The sequence below is a fragment of the Oncorhynchus masou genome, chromosome 14 (assembly GCF_036934945.1).
Source record: "Oncorhynchus masou masou isolate Uvic2021 chromosome 14, UVic_Omas_1.1, whole genome shotgun sequence".
NCBI classification, from domain to species: Eukaryota; Metazoa; Chordata; class Actinopteri; order Salmoniformes; family Salmonidae; genus Oncorhynchus; species Oncorhynchus masou.
Window position 1 is genome coordinate 15,727,328 of NC_088225.1, and position 13,105 is coordinate 15,740,432.

The 13,105-nt window shown below is 41.5% G+C and overlaps 1 protein-coding gene across 4 annotated transcripts in view; it reads right to left on the reverse strand.

Moving 5' to 3' along the window:
- Positions 1-13,105, reverse strand: part of LOC135554374 (glutamate receptor ionotropic, NMDA 2C-like) — a 91,885-nt gene that overhangs the window by 26,247 nt on the left and 52,533 nt on the right. For 2 of the 4 annotated variants that reach the window (XM_064986649.1, XM_064986651.1), the window contains 3 exons: positions 12,054-12,652; positions 9,411-9,525; positions 2,646-2,902 (listed from right to left, as the gene is read on the reverse strand). In XM_064986649.1, the coding sequence (XP_064842721.1) occupies positions 2,646-2,902; positions 9,411-9,525; positions 12,054-12,652 (971 nt within the window). The remainder of the gene's footprint in view (positions 1-2,645; positions 2,903-9,410; positions 9,526-12,053; positions 12,653-13,105) is intronic. The other 2 variants (XM_064986652.1, XM_064986650.1) reach the window with 1 other exon arrangement.

Consider the following 13,105-nt stretch of genomic DNA (forward strand, 5'->3'; position numbering starts at 1 on the left):
AATAGAGTTACATTAGAAGTGCCCATCCAAGAAGGCTCAAAGTCATTGGCCACAGGTAAAATGATGTCAAATCACGTTATATCTACCATAGCTTTGATTGGACTGATCATGTCAACATCATACTTTCAAAATCTTAGCTAGCAAGCTTGACAAGCAGCCATCATCATGAATTACATCAACAATCTACTGGCAAATTATTTTCAATCTGTCACGACTCCTACCAAAGGTGGCTCCCCTTCTCGTTCGGGTGGTGCTCGGGGGTCGTCGTCGCCGGCCTACTAGCTGCCACTGATTCTTTCCTCCCCCTCCTTGTCTGTTTATTGGTTACACCTGTTATGTATTGTGGTGATTAGTTGGGCTTTATTAGCCAGCCGGGCCGCCTGTTCTTTGTGGGATTGTTTGTGTGACATTTGTGCATGTTTGAGCCTAACGTGTTTTTTCCTGTTCGTGGGTTTTGCTGGACTGTTTTAGTCCTCGTGTTTGGGGCATTTGTTTCTGTGAGCGCCCAGTGTTTCTGTGAGCGCCCAGTGTTTCTGTGAGCGCCCAGTGTTTCTGTGAGGGCCCAGTGTTTCTGTGAGCGCCCAGTGTTTTTGTGAGCGCCCAGTGTTTCGTGGGGCCCAGTGTTTCTGTGAGCGCCCAGTGTTTCGTGGGTTGGCCTATGTTCACCGTTTGTGCATTAAAGAGCACTACCTTGAACTCTCTGTTTCCTGCGCCTGACTTTGCACCCACTACACCCAGATCGTTACACAATCCTTGTAATATGAAGACAAATAGATAAAACGTATCGGTGCTCATCGGCCATTGGACATGAACATTACACAACAAGTTGGAAATCGCAAATTCAACAATGAGGGGTTTGGAAGAAATCAGTGGATAACTGCAAGCATTGCAAAGCAATCACTAGCCTGCTATCCAGTGGAGTGGGTGTGTGGTCCAAGTCTGGGTATGAGGGTCTCTTTCCAAGCTTAAAAGGATAAACACTCACATGCCATGAGCCAGAAACGGTTGAATACATTGGGCATGCTGGGAACTCTGAAACAACTGGGAACTGGGAGCTCCGACTGGGAAAATACGTTTTGAACGGTCAACCAACTCGGCCTCTTTCTAGAGCTCTGACCTGAAGATCACTGACTTCATGATTCAACCTTCTTTATTTCAGAGTTCCCAATTGTCTTGAAAGGACCATAAATCCAGTGAATGCCAGACTTTGATGACAAAGTTTGATTACAAAATTTGCCCACAAAGATTGCCGCTTCACCTTCCTGTTCAGGTGAGCACAGCACAAGACGTTGAGTCCAAAATGTATTGTATGCTGCTGTAAAATGATGTAATATACTGTAGCTAAGAAAGTAATAGTAAGTGTATGTTGTGAAGTAATCTGTTAGTAGCCCATGTGCCTCACCCTAATAATTTGATCACTTTCCCCATCATAATTTAGCCTACTGTTCTGACTTGGTGATGCACATGTAGCCTATAGCCTGTTTTAGAGAAATGTAATAATTTAATATTGTAAGAGCTTTCATTGTCTGCTTATATGCCCCCTTTATTTACCCTATGGTTCTGACTTGGTATACATGGAGAATACTGTAAGAACAACCCATGTTCTGAATTATGTCACTGTACATTTCAAAAGTGGTGAACAAATAGTTATATTGACTAAGTCCATCCTAGATCGCTCATTATTGTCTTAATCAAAATTGCAGATTGCCTCTTATCCATTGTCGTCCACTTATGCCATAGTTTGTACATCGCAATTGTCAGTAGAACCACGTTTTGTTTTAAGCAAGTCAGCCATATCAGTTATGTTTTTTTTATAGGCAGTAAACAAGGCTGAATTAACTGTTTTGCTGCCAGACAAAGCCTTACTGATAGCCAGTTGTAGCAGTGTCAAGGATTCACTCCATGGTGCTGAACAGCTTTAAGTAGGCCCTAATGCCACTCTAAATAATGCCACTTTAATATTGTCTACATATCTTACAATACTCATATCACATGTATATACTGTATTGAGACCCAATCACTGGACACTTTAATAAATGGATCACAAGTCACTTTAAATAATGCCAATAATAATGTTTACATATCTTACATTACTCATATCACATGTATATACTGTATTTTATACCATCTATTGCACCTTGCCTATGCCGCTCGGCCAACGCTCATCCATATATTTATATGTACATATTCTCATTCACCACTTTAGATTTGTGTGTTTCAGGTAGTTGTTGGGGAATTGTTAGATTACTTGTTAGATATTACTGTTGGAACTAGAAGCACAAGCATTTTGCTACACTCGCATTAACATCTGCTAACCATGTGTATGTGACCAATAGAATTTGAATTGATTTGAACAGTTTGTGGGCACTGTTTGTCACCGTTATAGTGCAATTAATGTATTATTTAGTGTTGTTTTGTGTTGTGTAGTGGCTTTGCTGACATGCATCTAAAAATATTTGGGGGAGTTTTCCCCACTAAGATATACTGTACATGCTAAAATCACCCCTGACAACAGGTAATGGTGAAACAGGATAATGGATGTACATCACCATAGTAGTACGCTACACTTTTATGCTCTGTTTCATTCTTCTCATCAGAAAAAGTTTGTGGTCATTAATATCAGAGAGGAATACTGTTCCACTCACGTCTCTGTCTTGTTGGACTGGCGGCGGCAGGGCACAGTGTTGCTGACACAGGTCCCGGTCATGGGGTCGACAGCCTCCACTATGACAAAGGGACGTTCCTCCAGTGTGGCCACAGTCAAGTGTCTGTTATCTGATACGGGCTCCAGATAGGTGCCGTAGCGAGGCCACACCGGGTATCTCATCTGCAGGATCCCCATCTCATAATTCCCCACCTGGAAGAGGAGAGAGAGAAGGGAAAATAACAGGCATGAGTCATACTTTAGCTTATCGGTATTCATACCTGCAATACAATCACATCTCAAACTACTCTTCAGAGATTCGTGTCTGATTTCCATGCAGCCGTGTGGGAAATGCCAGGATAGATTAAGACGAGGAAATGTTATTTCCAGGTCTGCATTTTTTGTTATCAATTTTCCTGTGTATTTTACTATAGAAAAAAACTAAATACATTTTACTGTTGAATGCTAAGTGATGGATTCTCTCATTTCCACAAGGAAAACATACAGTCGAACAAATATATATCAGGATGCAGAAAGACAAGATCTTTGCCCATTTTAAATAGACCTCAACAATCCTGAGGCACACACTGTGTAGTTGCACCACCTGTGACGTCTCCTTGCACTAAGTTAGAGAGGTTTGTCTTGTCTCACTCTGAACCTCTGTACTTAAGCTGTGAGGATCAGCCGGTCACAGAGGACCAAACTCTTTATCTGTTCTTTCCTCCATTACCAAACACAGTTGTCCATCTCAGTGGTGAGGAAGTAGTTCAGTATGCTGAACGGCACTTCTCTGCGGCGTTGCAGTGACTCAGAAAAAAGTGATTAAACTGTGACTTTCACAATAGCCCAAAGCAGTAACACTTCTATTATTGTTCTCTATGGTTTTATGTGTTGAGAATGAGGTTGTAAACTTTTACATAGTGATGATGATTTAACCGTTCTTAATGGCACACATATTGTGCTTTTAATCAGTGAAGTTCCATAATTAAGAGTTGTTTAAGATTAATTAAACAAAGAGTCGAATAAGTATTCTCTCCAGAATGTTTTTGTGTTACTTGTTGTTTATGCCTGCTAATTACTACGGAGCGACATTAAAATGGATCGTGAACTGTGTTGATAATTGTATTAATTGTTACTGTGTTGATAATTGTATTCATTGTTACTGTGTTGATAATTGTATTCATTGTTACTGTGTTGATAATTGTATTCATTGTTACTGTGTTGATAATTGTATTAATTGTTATTGTGTTGATAATTGTATGCATTGTTACTGTGTTGATAATTGAATTAATTGTTCTTGTGTTGATAATTGTATTCATTGCTACTGTGTTGATAATTGTATTCATTGTTACTGTGTTGATAATTGTATTCATTGTTACTGTGTTGATAATTGTATTAATTGTTATTGTGTTGATAATTGTATTCATTGTTACTGTGTTGATAATTGTATTCATTGTTACTGTGTTGATAATTGTATTCATTGTTACTGTGTTGATAATTGTATTCATTGTTACTGTGTTGATAATTGTATTCATTGTTACTGTGTTGATAATTGTATTAATTGTTATTGTGTTGATAATTGTATGCATTGTTACTGTGTTGATAATTGTATTAATTGTTCTTGTGTTGATAATTGTATTCATTGCTACTGTGTTGATAATTGTATTCATTGTTACTGTGTTGACCATATTGACCAACTTTTCTGTTTCTGTCAATATATTGGCTGATTGTCACATGTCTCAGCAACAAGAGACTGCAGCGTAAAACCATTTCATTGCTCACATTAACAACATTTAACAACATGTTTGTGTTCAATCAACTACCTCTACAATGGCAGAATACTGGTCAATAACTTTTTAGAATGTATGGATTGCACTGCCATCTTTAATTCATGTCAGGGGTCACTAAAATAATGCTTGGCCAACTCTGAGGCATCTAAGATGAAATAAAGTGAACATTGAAAGTTACAACCTTACAATGACAATAATAATATTTAACATATCCTAGCTGCTGAGGTGGGCAGCGGTCTAAGGCACTGCATCTCAGTGTTAGAGGGGTCACTACAGACACCCTGGTTCGAATCCAGGCTGTATCACAGCGGCCTAAGGCACTGCACCTCAGTGCTAGAGGAGTCACTACAGACACCCTGGTTCAAATCCAGGCTGTATCACAACCGGCTGTTCTTGGGAGTCCCATAGGGCGGTGCACAATTAGCCCAGCATTGTCTAGATTTGGCCGGTGTAGGACACCATTGAAAATAAGAAAATTTGTTCTTCACTGACTTGCCTAGTTAAATAAAGGTTACATTTCATTTAAAAAATACATTATTTTACAGCAGTCAAAGACTGCATAATTCTGCTTACTCTGGAAAATGATTGGCTGTCCTAAACGTTTTATCAGGAGGCCAACCCATACCACTGACCAATGCCTTTGCTTCATAATAATCTCTCTTACTAATACTGGAAGTTATCTGATTATTGCAGTCTTTATTCTCAGATGTCACAAAGGACAACAAAATACAACTATTAGAATATCCTCTGTTTTACTGGTATGCTTAGTTATTCCTGTCTCTCCTGCCGGACTTTGATTAATCCTCTTTTTTCCTTTCTCCCAGTTTATGGGCCTTGTCAATGGATCACAATGGTAAAAGAGAGCATAAGATTGTCCCCTCACAAAAGCCAAAACTCTTTGTTTGTGTCAAAGAACAGACTTGTTAGTTTGCCTTTGTAACATATTGGAGATGAGAGAGGAAGCCAAGATCTCAAATACTATAGCCTGTCTGGATCCCCAGACTTCTACTCCTTGTCTTCTTCTTCTCCTCCTCTTCTTCCCCTTCTTCTCTTCTTCTCTTCTTATCCTTCTTCTCCTCCTCTTCTTCTCCTTCTCTTCTTCTTCTCCTCCTCTACTTCTCCTTCTCGTCTCCTTCTCTTCTTCATCTTCTTCTCTTCTCCTTCTCTTCATCTTTTTCTCTTCTTCTTCTCCTTCTCTTCTTCTTCTCTTCTTCTTCTTCTCTTCTTCTCATTCTCTTCTTCTTATCTTCTTCTCCTTCTCTTCTTCTCCTTTTCTCATTCTCTTCTTCTTCTCTTCTCTTCTTCTTCTTCTTCTTCTCTTCATCTCCTCCTCTTCTTCTTATCCTCCTCTTCATCTTCTCTTCATCTCCTCCTCTTCTTCTCCTTCTCTTTTTCTTATTCTCTTCGTCTTCTCTTTCTCTTCTTCTTCTTTTCTCCTCTTCTTCTTCTTCTCTTCTTCTCCTTTTCTCCTTCTCTTCTTCTTCTTCTCTTCTTCTTCTTCTCTTTCTCTTCTTCTTCTCTTCATATCCTCCTCTTCTTCTTCTCCTTCTCTTTTTCTTCTTCTCATCTTCTCCTTCTTCTTATCTTCATCTTCTTCTTCTCTTTATCTCCTCCTCCTCTTCTTCTCCTTCTATTTTTCTTCTTCTCCTTCACTTCTCCTCTTCTTCTCCTCTTCTCCTTCTCCACCTCCTTCTCTTCATCTTCTTCTCTTCATCTCCTCCTCTTCTTCTCCTTCTCTTTTTCTTATTCTCTTCATCTTCTTCTCTTCTTCTTCTTCTTTTCTCCTCTTCTTCTTCTCCTTCTCTTCTTCTTCTTCTTCTTCTTCTTCTTCTCCTCTTCCCCTTCTTCTTATCTTTGTCTTCTTCTTCTCTTCATCTCCTTCTATTTTTCTTCTTCTCCTTCACTTTTCCTTCTCTTCTTCTCCCCTTCTCCTTCTCCACCTCCTTCTCTTTGTCTCCTCCTCTTCTTCTCCTCTTTTTCTTCTTCTCTTCGTCTTCTTCTTCTCGTCTTCTTCTTCTTCTCCTTTTCTTCTTATTCTTTCCTCCTCCTCTTCTTCTCATTCTCTTCTTCTTCCTCCTCTTCTTCTTCTTCTTCTCTTCTTCTATTTTTCTTCCCATTCTCTTCTCTTCTTATTCTTTTCTTCTCTTCTTCTTTTCTCATTGTCTTCTCCTTCTCTTCTCCTTTTAATTGTCTTCTTCTCCTCCTCTTCTTCTACATCTCTTCTACTTCTCTTCTTCTTCTTCTCTTCTCTACTTCTCCTTCTCTTCTTCTTTGAGCCTCAATTTGTTGGGGCATGGACTCTACAAGGTGTGAAAAGCATTCCATAGGGATTCTTGCCCATGATGACTCCAATGCTTCTCACTGTTGTGTCAAGTTAGCTGGAGGTCATTTGGGTAGAGGATCATTCCTGATTCACATGGGAAACTGTTGAGTGTTAAAAACCCATCAGCGTTGCAGTTCTTGACACACTCAAACCAGTGCGCCTGGCACCTACTACCATACCCTGTCAAATGCACTTAAATATTTTGTCTTGCCTATTCACCATCTGAATGGTACACACACACAATCCACGTCTCATTTGTCTCAATGCTTAAAAAGTTTTATTTAACCTATCTCCTCCCCCTCATCTTCACTGATTGAAGTGGATTTAACAAGTGACATCAATAAGGGATCATATCTTTCACCTGGATTCACCTGATTGGTCTATGTCATGCAAAGAGCAGGTGTTCCTAATGTTTAATACACTCAGTGTAAGTTTGCCTCATTGATCCTCGTTGATCTGCAATTGATCTGCAATGAGCTGAGCTGTGGTGGGTTTTTTCCGAGATGGCTGAACACAATGCGAAGAGCGGTTGGGACTTCTAGTAGAAATGACAAAAGCATTCAGAAGGAGAGATTGATTCTAAGCTCTTGGTGAAAAGACACAAGTAGTTTATCAGCTTTAAGAGGAAAAGAGAGTGTAAGATTGTCCCCTCACTCTTTTTTACTGGCTTTACAGAGCCAAACCTCTTTGTTTGTGTCAAAGAACAGACTTGTCAGTTTGCCTTTGTAACATATTGGAGATGAGAGAGGAAGCCAAGATCTGAAATACCTATAGCCTGTCTGGATAATACTGAGCAATGTTCCTAATGATTTGGTATTTTGGTATTTTATTAGGATCCCCATTAGCTGTTGTCAAATCCAGAAACATACTTTAAGGCTCAGACTGGCTAAAATTAAGGAGAGAGAAAGACTTGTTCTCCTTCTCTACAAGGAGTCGAAAGCGTTCCATAAGGGTTCTGGCCCATGTTGACTCCAATGCTTCTCACTGTTGTGTCAAGTTAGCGGGAGGTCATTTGGGTGGTGGATCATTCCTGATTCACATGGGAAACTGTTGAGCGTGAAAACCCCTGCAGCGTTGCAGTTCTTGACACACTCAAACCAGTGCACCTGTCACCTACTCCCATACCCTGTTCAAACGCACTTAAATATGTTGTCTTGCCCATTCACCCTCTGAATGGTACACATACACAACCCATGTCTCAATTGTCTCAAGGGGAAAAGTATTTTTTTTACCTGTCTCCTCCAAATTTGTCTACACTGATTGAAGTGGATTTAACAAGTGACATCAATAAGAGATCATATCTTTCACCTGGATTCACCTGGTCAGTCTGACATGGAAAGAGAAGGTGTTTCCAATGTCTTGTACACTCAGTGTAAGATTGCCTCATTGATCTGCAATAAATTAGTTTTCTTGTAATTCTTTTGAAGTATCACTTCAGGTAATTTTTTGAGTAGCTCAGAAATGACCAGTAACAGAGTTTAAAGATGAGCCTTTTAGATCACGTCCAGCAGTAAGATTGTTGACCTCTCAACCTGAAAGTGGATTCACTACACTGCAGCAGCTACAGCGCATTCATTTTCTGTTGTATTTTTAAATGTAACCTTTCCATTGGCGCAAGCTGACTACCACTCTCTCTCTCTGACCAACCACACATCTGATAGCCTTCAGTACAGCGCGCTGTCAGACCCTCAAATTTATTTAAATAAAAATATTTTTCTTTTTACTAGGCAAGTCAGTTAAGAAAAAATTCTTATTTTCAATGACAGCCTAGGACCAGTGGGTTAACTGCCTGTTCAGGGGCAGAATGACAGATATTGAACCTTGTCAGCTTGGGGATTTGAACTTGCAACCTTTAGGTTACTAGTCCTATGCTCTAACCACTAGGCTACCATGCTGCCCCAGAGGCATGGGCCTCAGCTTCAATAACATACCTGAAATTAATAGGAACCAACCTTGAGAGAACATCAATGGCACTTAATAAGCTGGAGAAGGCCCAGAGCTGTTAACCCAGAGATGTGGTTGGGTCCAACATGCTCTGACACACAACAACCTCCATTCAACCACTGACTACATTTAAAGAAGAAAACCGACCTCTACCTCCCTTCAGTGTCTCTACTCCCTACTGGGAACCTCCTGACAATATCAACCGTCAATAAGAAGGTTATTAAAGGTAGAGGGAAGTTGTGTTGTGAAGGTGGGATGAATATGTGAGACAAGGTCCCGTTCGCTAGGAGTCGGTGGCTCTGAGGAAGTGGAACGCTAGGCAGGTTCATTTGAATAGCTGGTGTTTATAGGGAGATCAGTCAGACATGTAATCACACTTGGCCTGTGGTATGGCGAGACACCGGGTATAGTGGCCAGTTAGGACACTGTGATTGGTAGGAGGCAGATGGAGCAAAATGCTAGCCTATAAGGTGGACAGTCTGTATTTTGTAACAGCCCACAATATGCCCAAGTCAAGGCCTGTCAGTGATAGTTCATGAAAATACACAGTGAATGAGGCAGTAATTCATGTGTTGTTAATAACACTTTTTGGAGTTTTTCCTTTCTTAATGAGCAGGTTATATAGCCTTATTAACTTGTAGTCAGATAATACAAAGACAATCCCTAGTTTTACTGATTGGGAGGAATATAATGAAGTGTAATGTCTCACCTTATCCCACTGTCTCTCTCGATCTAAGGTGATGATGACCATAGCTGGGTTGATCAGATACCCTTCAGGGTTGAACGAGAAGTCGTTGTGTTCCCATGTTACGTTTAACATGTGCCTGAAGACAAGGGAAATCAATCAAAGAGTTAAATACTCATTACAACATAGTCGTTAATGTCCATTAATCCAATCTTCCGATGGTTTCATCCTATTTCTAAAGTACTACCTGCTGCTTGTTGTGCACATAGCTATCGACATGGTGTGAACTCCCTGTCATCACGCACTGCGAGGCAGCTCTCTCACCTCTCCTCCCTCTCTCTCTCAGTCCAGCAGAGGTGATGAAAGCATGCTGGGTAATGAACGGGCCCTCTGTCTAGTCCATGTGAAAGGCTCGTTTAATCTGGTAATCTGTGATAATCTTATAAACAGGCGGAGTGATTTACAATCAAAAGCTCATTAAAAAGAGACCTAATTAAATGAGGTGTTGAGTCTATTGACCGCCGAGGAGAGAGCGAGGCACTGCTCCCTTTGTATAGGGAGGTCTGAGAGAAAGAACAACATTGTGCCAGGGAGGTAAATAAAAGAGTGGAGAGCAGACGGAGAGTGCTGTTTCCAACCCCTTATATTACCAATTTTGGTCATTGGTATTTCACTCATGATTATTTTGTCTTTAAAGTGGAAAATCGTAGGGGTTGGAAAACAGCATGACTCAAATCAAAGGCTGAAATATAGCTGCCCAGACGGTTCTCCTTTTTCATGCAGGATTTCGATTTACAAAAAGAGAAGTTCTCTTTCCCTCAGGCTGGCCACTTTCAGAAAAGAGAAAATTACTTCTGAGGAGAAAGTGATGTTTTAATACCACTGAACTGTGTCAGATTTCATATTACGATCATGGTCCACAAAAATGCATAAAGAAATCCCCCTGTACCCTGCCTGGAAACTCTCCAATCCTCCCAGTCCAGTCTCAATGACCTTGGCTAGTGCCAAATGCTGACGCTAAATCTGTTTTCCCTACAGAAGAGAAGCCTCCCTTTGGCTGATTAAAAATGTTCTAGAACCAAATAGGATTTGCTCCATGTTACCAGGCACGGACTGCACCAGATTGCTCTTTTGGGCTGGGCTGGGCAAAATTCCAGAAAATGATGTCATGGCTTTAGAAGCTTCTGGTAGGATAATTGACATCATTTGAGTCAAATTGGAGGTGTACCTGTGGATGTATATCAAGGCCTACCTTCAAACTCAGTGCCTCTTTGCTTGGCATCATGGGAAAATCAAAAGAAATCAGCCAAGACCTCAGAAAAAATTGTAGACCTCCACAAGTCTGGTTCATCCTTGGGAGCAATTTCCACTTCCATCTTCCAAACCACATTCATCTGTACAAACAATTGTATGCAAGTATAAACACCATGGGACCATGCAGCTGTCATACCGCTCAGGAAGGAGACACATTCTGTCTCCTAGAGATGAACATACTTTGGTGCGAAAAGTGAAAATCAACCCCAGAACAACAGCAAAGGACCTTGTGAAGATGCTGGAGGAAACAGGTACAAAAGTATCTATATCCACAGTAAAACAAGTCCGATATCGACATAACCTGAAAGGTCGCTCAGCAAAGAAAAAGCCACTGCTCCAAAACCACCATAAAAAATACAGACTACGGTTTGCAACTGCACATGGGGACAAAGATCATGCTTTTTTGAAGAAATATCCTCTGGTCGAATGAAACAAAGAATAGAACTGATTGGCCATAATGACCATCGTCATGTTTGGAGGAAAAAGGGTGAGACTTGCAAGCCGAAGAACACCATCCCAACCGTGAAGCAGGGGGGTGGCAGCATCATGCTGTGGGGGTGCTTTGCTGCAGGAGGGACTGGTGCATTTCACAAAATAGATGGCGACATGAGGAAGGACAATTATGTGGATATATTGAAGCAACATCTCAAGACATCAGTCAGGAAGTTAAAGCTTGGTCGCAAATGGGTCTTCCAAATGGACAATGACCCAAAGCATACTTCCAAAGTTGTGGAAAAATGCTTAAAGTCAAGGTATTGGAGTGACCATCACAAAGTCCTGGCCTCAATCCTATAGAACATTTGTGGGCAGAACTGAAAATACGTGTGTGAGCAAGGAGGCCTACAAACCCAACTCAGTTACACCAGCTCTGTCAGGAGGAATGGGCCAAAATTCACCCAACTTATTGTGGGAAGCTTGTGGAAGGCTACCCTAAAGGTTTGACCCAAGTTAAACAATTTAAAGGTAATGCTACCAAATACTAATTGAGTGTATGTTAACTTCTGACCAACTGGTAATATGTTGAAAGAAAGAAATGCTGAAAGAAATTATTCTCTCTACTATTATTCTGACATTTCACATTCTTAAAATAAAGTGGTTATCCTAACTGACCTAAGACAGGGAATTTTTACTCGGATTAAATGTCAGGAATTGTGAAAAACTGAGTTTAAATGTATTTGGCTAAATTGTATGTGAACTTCCGACTTCAACTGTATCACATAATCTCTCCGTTTTGGTTGGCTTGTCTTATTGCCTTCTCTTATCTTCTCATTTTTGTTGTCTTCTCTTATATGAACAATCTGCAACCTACAGTATGTCAGTATGCCCCGCTTCCATCCCCCCACCTCCACTCACCTGAACAGTGTATCATTGGAAGATGTCCTAACAGGGCTGTGGCAGTCGTTGTGGCCCTCGGGGATGAAGCCCCTCTGTTTGTGGAAGCTCTGCACCCCTTTGACCACGATGGCCACCCCATCCCGCACCCTCTTCCTCAGGCTCATCCGCCAGCGGTCGGTGATGATGCTGATGAGGCCCACAGGGAAGCTGTTTGGTGGGGGCATGTCTGGGTTCCCCACGGCAAGGCTAGGGAGGATCCAGATGTAGCCAGGCCCCAGCAGGCCGGCCTCTCCGGCCATTCTGAACAGGTACTGGGCCTCCTCGTGGGAGCAGTATACCAGCAGTACCTGGTCGTCGATCTGCTGCAGCAGGCGCCGTGCCCGGATGTCGTTCATGCCGTCGGCAGACATGTCAAAGGTCAGCACGTCCTGCAGTTCCCACATGAAGTAGCTGGTGTCAGTGAAGGTCTTGACATAGTCCACGTAGACCTCGTAGCCCGGGTACAGGCTGGTGATGACCACGAAGCTGTCCCAGTTGTACTCCTCCATCACCTTGAACATGCCGTTTATCTGCTGCTCGATGGAGGAGCCCAGCTGGAGGAACGTGGAGCCGTCACCCTGCAGAGAGACACAGACAGCAGAGTGAGAACAAATAACAGCCCTTTTTGGATAGTTAATTTAAGCTCAATCAATTTGCTCAATTTATCTAACAAGCACAATTAAAACATTCTAATGATCTAATGCAATGACTTTGTTAATAGCCTGCTTAGTGGCAATTATATGATTGTGTTTTATGTAATTCAGCCAGTCATATGTAAAAAATAAAACAATAATCAAGAAATGACAGTAGAATCCTGAGGGTAGCTTGACAGTGTGTCTGTGTGCTCCGTCCACACCATCCAGCTCCTGACCACCAGCCAGCCCACCCAGAAGTGGTGTGTAGTATCTGGGCTGAGAGGCAGTACTCTGCAGTAAGTGATTCTGTTTGGTGTTGCTCTCCCTGTAGCCCAGGCACCATTCATCACTTTAACCCATGTGTCTCCCACTTGCCACAGCAACATTGGTCCTCAT